Source organism: Benincasa hispida, chromosome 5 (genome assembly GCF_009727055.1).
Source record: "Benincasa hispida cultivar B227 chromosome 5, ASM972705v1, whole genome shotgun sequence".
NCBI classification, from domain to species: domain Eukaryota; kingdom Viridiplantae; phylum Streptophyta; class Magnoliopsida; order Cucurbitales; family Cucurbitaceae; genus Benincasa; species Benincasa hispida.
In genome coordinates, this window is record NC_052353.1 from 32,084,006 (window position 1) to 32,090,848 (window position 6,843).

Genomic DNA, 6,843 nt, shown 5'->3' on the forward strand with positions numbered 1-6,843 from the left:
ATTTTAAATAATAATAATAATAATAATAAAAAGGAAAATAGTATAATTATAATTAAATCATTTCCTTATTCTACTTTATACTATTTAATTCCTTTCCTTTTCCAAACAAAATTAATTCCTGCCATTAATTTTCAACTTGAATTTCAAAATTGAATAATTTTGAATAATTTTCACGCCAACACTTAAATTCTCGCACTTATACTTCAAATCCAAAATTTTAAACATGCCCTCCAACTAAGAACAATTACTGAATTTCCAACGAATAAAGTTACTGAAAATTACATTATTATTAAATTAAATAAAAAAAAATGCAGGATGTTATACTTCAACTAAGAATATAACTTTGTATAATGTTGTGGTCTTTTTCTTCACCCCAAACTGAAAGTTGCCTCTAATTGCTAGCACAGATAACCACATCTTTAAATCCTTCTTAGATATAAATATGTCATCAACTTGCACATATTCAGGAGAATAAGACTGACTTGACATGGTGATGTGCTACTAGAAGGATGTGACAAGTCACGACCCGTTGCATATGGCGAGCCTCCGTAGTCTTCGATTGTTCGTTCTTCTGCATGAGGTATTTGGTGGGTGTTAATCTTGGGTTCCTCTTCATCGTCCTTCTCCTTCCAAGACCAATCATTTAAATACTGACCTTGGTCTACATCATCCCCTAAGTTGTGAGTCGCCAAATTACTAGGCGATGAAGTAAGTGATGGGTTAAAATGTGTGGGAGAAAATTTACTATTTGACTCCATCTTCCACTATACTAGCCTAGATGTTGAAGGGATTTCTTCAGTTTGTCGGACATATGAATTTTTTGGATGAAATCCTTGGTTTGTTGAATACTTTGGAAGTGTGGATACGTGAAGAGGTATTACTGAGACCTCTTCCCATGTAAGAAATGTGTGTAGATCTTCATCATTTCGAATTACAAATGTAGGGGCTTTGGATCTCAATTGAAGTATACATCTTATAACAAGATTATACTCATCCGACATTATACCACTTATCCTATAAACTTTGGTCAGGAATTCATTATAGGTTGTGTCCAACTCAATGTCAAGCCCCCACAACTCTCCTCCATTGTAATCTTTTCCTCTTTCGTTCCAAATGCCACCGAAACAAATCCAAACAAGAGGCATTTTCTTACATTTTATATAAAATATGTATTAATATAATGCAATTAAACAAAAATCAAAATAAAAAAACTAAAAAAAAAAAACATGATTATGTTTTTTGGCTTGGTGGTCCACCCGGATGGGTCCACCATCGGGCCAAAAAAATAGAATCATATTCTTTTGTGTGTGCCCGACCGGCCCGGTGAAGCCTTATCGGCTAACCCGATGAAGCAGGTTCGGGAATCTAACTTATTCGAACATTTATTTTGCTCCTGGTGAAGTCCGAACGAATAATTTGAACCCTTTTGCTTCCTACCCGGTGAAGCCTGGCGGGGGATAAAAAAAATAAAATATTTTTTAAATATTTTTTTTATAAATTTAAAAATAAATATCAAATGCAAGGCATTATTAACAATATATATATATATATACAATTAACAAAGCAACCATAACTCAAACTCCAAAAATCAACCTCCAAAATTTATAAATAAATATCAATTGCAGAGCATTGTCAATTTTTCCAGTAATTAGTGAACTATTGAGAATACATACAAAAATGAAATACATACCTTCTTATGACGTAGTGTACAAAATTACAGTTTTGTGAAATACAAGTTTTAGACTTGGCAAATTTCGTTCTAGAAACAATTTGATGAAGAGAAGTTTTTGTGGGGTTGTAAAGAAAAATTTGGTGGAGAAATTTTGAATTTTTTGTGAGAAAAGTTTTTGGTTAATGGTTTTTGGATAAATTAATTTTAGGTGGAGAATATGAATTAATTTGGTAGGTTGGTGGTTGAAATTGAACGTGGGAATTTAATAAGCGACATAAACCACTCCAAAAACCCTTTGAGGTTGAACCAGATTGGACCTTGAGAAAACTGGTTGCTTAGCTTGATCGTATAGAACATTATCGCGTCGCTTAGCAATTCATCTATACGATCGCTTAGCTTTGCATCTAAACGATCGCTCAGTGTTATCGTGTAGCACTTCATACCATTGCTTAGCGCGCTTTGTAGCTAAACGATCGTGTAGTGCCATCGTTTAACAAATCCAACGTATCGTTTAGTTCCCATACCACGATCGCTTGTCTCTGCATCTAAACTATCGCTCAACGCTATCACATAGCACTTCATCACATCGCTTAGCGCGCGTCGTAGCTAAACGATCGTGTAGTGCCATCGTTTAGCAAATCCAACTTATCGTTTAGTTCCTATGTCAAAGCTAAACGATCGTGTAGTGCTATCGTATAGCATTTAAACGCATCGCTTAGCTCCCACAGGTACATGATCGTTTAACGTTCAACATCACAACGACCAGCGCCCATTGCTATACGATCGTCTAACTTTTCTTCACATCGTATAACATCTGAAACTAAACGATCGCTTAGTAATTGAACCTCAAAATGGGAAGCTTCGATGAATATTCGGTGAAGCCCAACCGAGTATCTTAAAAAAAAATTACTATTTTTATGTTTTTTTTAATATAAATATCAAATGCAGTGCATTATAAAAAAAAAGAACATTCAATAAAGCAAGTATAAATCAAACTCCAAAAAAGTCATTTATTTTTGTCAAATTTTTCAGAAATTATCGAACTATTGAATACATACAAAATGAAATACATACTTTCTTACGAAGTGTACAAAATTACAACTTCATGAAATACAAGTTTTAGGCTTGACGAAAGACTTTTCATTCTGGAAATAATTTGGTGAAGAGAACTTTTTGTGGGATTGTAAACAAATTAGATTTGGTGGAGAATTTTTTGTGTTGGAATGTGAATTTTTTTTTTAATTAATTTTGGATAAAATAATTTTTTGTGAATAAAATTTTTTAGGTAGAGACTTTTTTATGAATTAATTTGATAGGTTGGTTGTTGAAATTGAAAGTGAAAATTTAATAAGAGTCATAAGAGTAATTGTATATGAATATTTTCTATGCTTACATCATTCTCATAATCGAGGGGTAAAAATAACTTATTTTACAAAAATAGGTCAAAAATATACACTCAAGGTTATTTTGGTCGATTTCCCAACATTAACCAAAAATAAAATAAAATTGTGAGGGTACTTGAACCCAAAGTCCCCTTGACCCAACAAAGCAGAGTGAGAGCTTCGAAAGACAAAAGAACAATGGGAGTAGAGAAGGAGGTGCTCAGATCTGGAACCGGTCCCAAACCCACCGCCGGACAGTTGGTCACTGTTCACTGCACTGGCTTCGGTCTGTTTCCTTCCTTTACCCATATCTCTCTTCAACAAAACCCTAATCTTAACGTGTTCAATCTCTTTGGTTGTCATAAAAATGCATGTGAAACAATGTTTGGGACTGTAATCTTGTTTCATTTTACTTCAGACTTTGAATCAGATTGCCATTTCTTTGCTTTTTTCTTTCATTATTTATTTAATAGCTTCCTCAATTGAGTCTGTCTAGTCTAGTGTTTTTTATTTTTACGATTTTCTTTTGTTAAATATTATTGAAATGATAAGTCATGACATTGAATTCTGAGTGATGGGTTGCTCTCTTTCTGTACTCATATGGCTCATCAAGATGTGTATCTCTTTGTGCATTTAATTTCTTAAAAGACCATGAAGTATTAAACCATGCTCCATCCTTGAACTCAAGTGAAGTGTTTAGTCATTGATCTTGTATGTATATTATAGCTACTTTTACAGTTTTGCATTTAAAGTACTGAATGTCGATGTGGTTATGGAGGACTTTGATATTGAAGGGAAATCACTTTTCTCCTTTTCTTTAATGTTGCGCTCTGTGTTTTGGAAGGACATAACTAAGTGATCACATATGTTGTTGTTTCCTCACCATGCTCTTACCCAACTCATTTTCCTTTATTTCCCTCGCTGTTGAATTTCTTCTGCAGGAAAAAATGGCAACCTATCTGAGAAATTTTGGAGGTAGGTTCTTTTCTTGTCACGTTGCATCAAATGTCCATGTCCAATCTGTTTATTGATGTATAATTTTCTCTTATCTAGCACAAAGGACCCTGGACAGAAGCCTTTCTCATTTAAAATTGGTCAAGGCTCAGTTATAAAAGGTACTTGTCCTGTATATTTCTCTTAGGAGTTGCTTAAGAAAATAGAATACTCTTGGATTTAATCATTAGTCAAACACTTATTTTAGTTTTTGAACTATTTCAACTTTTTGCTCCTTCAACTTTGATTTTTTTTTTTGGGTCAAATTTTCGACCCCCGCCCCCCAACACACACACACACACAGGGACAAAGTTGAAAAATGATATATACATTTGTGACAGATTTTTTTTTAGGATGGTTTATTCAATGAAAATTAAGATTGATCTGGGTGGTCTATTGTTGCAAGAACTATGTTCACAAAATTGTGGATGCTAGGTCACTTTTAGTCTTATCTGCAAAAAGAATATAGGTTTTTTTGTATGGACACTTCACCACCTGCAACACCATTGTTGGAAGTAAGTTATGTAACAATTTCAATAGTGAGGATGACAAACTTAGAACTGAGAAGTAAATCGAGCCTTTTAAAGATTAAGCATGGAATAATAAAGTAATGAACGTTCAGGGCCAGTATAAGAGTTGATCAATAGTGAGAAATGGTGTGCTTTATGTGTTCGGTTCTAGGCCTCTTTATTGCATTGGTGTAACAAAAATTTTAACTTTCCTTTCAAGTATATTCTTTCTCCATTGCCATATTGGCGTTCATTTGTTTATTTTGTTCTGTTTTTATCATGAATATATGTACTTGTGGCTTTATATGGCTCAGCAAGACAGTCTGTACAAGTTGGTTTAACTGTTTTATCCAACATTTGATTTATGTTTCATGTTACAAACATTAAAGCTTAATGGATGCAAAAGAAAACCTTTAGACTTCTGCCGTACCTGAATATATCTACTTCTGTACAGGGATGTTTAGAAAATTGTGTTAAAATTTTCTGCTGCTTGGAAATGTTATTTGTCCACTAAAACACTCGATGAATTTGATGTTCTTGGCTAATAAAGATTTGTTGGCTATTTGGATATTTTTTTTAATATAAATTTGATTTGTCTCTTTGATTGAATTTTGTAGGTTGGGATGAAGGTGTGCTTGGCATGCAAGTGGGAGAAGTTGCTCGTCTTCGGGTAAAATATTCAGTTCTATTTCCTTGCTCTCTAAATGGTATAGCTTTTAAAACAACCTATGGTTCGTAATCACTATTTTAATAATTTCTTTATCAGCTTAAACATGCATTACACTCCTCTTTTGATTATTACATTGTGTTGCATATAGTTCTGCTCCAGCCACTGTGATATGTTTCAACTTCTGTATTAATTGGCCGAAAAGTTTCTACTTGAGGCTTGATCAACTTGGTGTAGTCATAATGGTTTTAAAATGTCCACTTCTGAACTTTAGATGTAGCTATATGTACTTCTCTTGTAATGGATAATTTAGACCCTGCGGGTAATCATTTCGTTTTTAGTTTTTGGTTTTTGAAAGTTAAGTCTATTTCCTCTCAACTTCTTTTAATCTTTTGCACCTTTCTTACTTAGTTGAATTCTTAGCAGCCAAATTTCAGAAATAAAACGAAGGTTTTAAAAACTACTTTTTTTTAGTTTTTAAAATTTGGCTTGGTTTTTGAAAACATTGGTAAAAAGTAGATAATTAATCAAGTAATTTATAGGAAGTACTTATAGGCTTAATTTTCAAAAACCAAAAACCAATAACTAAATGGTTACGAAACGAGGTCTTAATGTTCAGTCCACTAAAACTCCCAAAATCAAGCATGCAATTCCAACTTAATTTTGCAGTAGCCATTTTCGTACTTGATCCCGAATCTCTGATACAATACGTAATGAAAAAGGCCCTTATTGGAAGTATACTATTTTCTTACAAACTCTATCGGAGTTGTGTCCACCGTGTAGCATTGTGGCTGTGTATTTTAAGCTTTATATTCTGTCTTGATTCTCTTGATTAATGCTGGCATTTATGTGATATATATTTCCTGCAGCAAATATTTTGGTTCTGGGTTTTGTGCTTCCTAGAACTTTTCATCTTCTCATTGAAAGCAATGAGTTGCAGGCATCTGCTTAGGCTATAGAGTAATACTATTATTTCAACATGATTTTATCTGAACACATTTTCTTTTGTTGAATCATTGTCCAGTGCTCCCCAGACTATGCCTATGGCTCTAGTGGGTTCCCTGCATGGGGCATTCAACCGAATTCAGTCTTGGTCTTTGAAATTGAAGTTCTGAGTGCTCAGTGATCAAAATTTCCTTAGATTTCCAATGTAGTATTTTTATGAGAAGCTTTGTTTTTGGCTGTGTTTTCACGATCGATAATCGTTAGTTATTCAGATATGGTGTGTGTTTAATTTCAAGGCAGGTTCTGAATCTCTTCTTTATGAAGATGTATTTGCTTGGCCTTGATCATAACTTCTATTATGAGTACATTAATAAGAAGTGCTTATCATAACTTCTATTATGAGTACATTAATAATAGTCATTTTTTTTTTTTTGAAATTCATACTACGTCTTGTAAAATTTAGAATGATAACTCTATCACAAAAAAAGTGTGGAACTATTTGATTCTTTTGGTTTTTGTTTTTTAATTTTTAAAATTAAGTTTATTTCATCTATTATTGATTTTCATCTTTCTTGAGTTAAAAAGTTGAATTCTTAGCTAAATTTCAAAAACAAAATCAGTTTTTAAAAACTTCCTTTAAAAAAAAAATCAGAACTTGAATTGGTTTTTGAAAAA

General features: G+C 33.0%; 1 protein-coding gene across 1 annotated transcript; it reads left to right on the forward strand.

Annotated features, from left to right (window-relative positions):
- The first annotated feature begins 3,186 nt into the window (after positions 1 to 3,186).
- LOC120077555 (peptidyl-prolyl cis-trans isomerase FKBP12) lies at positions 3,187 to 6,573 on the forward strand. Its single transcript, XM_039031477.1, has 5 exons — positions 3,187 to 3,340; positions 3,996 to 4,029; positions 4,108 to 4,169; positions 5,174 to 5,226; positions 6,248 to 6,573. The coding sequence occupies exons 1-5, from the start codon at positions 3,253 to 3,255 to the stop codon at positions 6,347 to 6,349; spliced, it is 339 nt and encodes a 112-aa protein (XP_038887405.1). The 5' UTR covers positions 3,187 to 3,252; the 3' UTR covers positions 6,350 to 6,573.
- The last annotated feature ends 270 nt before the right edge of the window (positions 6,574 to 6,843 follow it).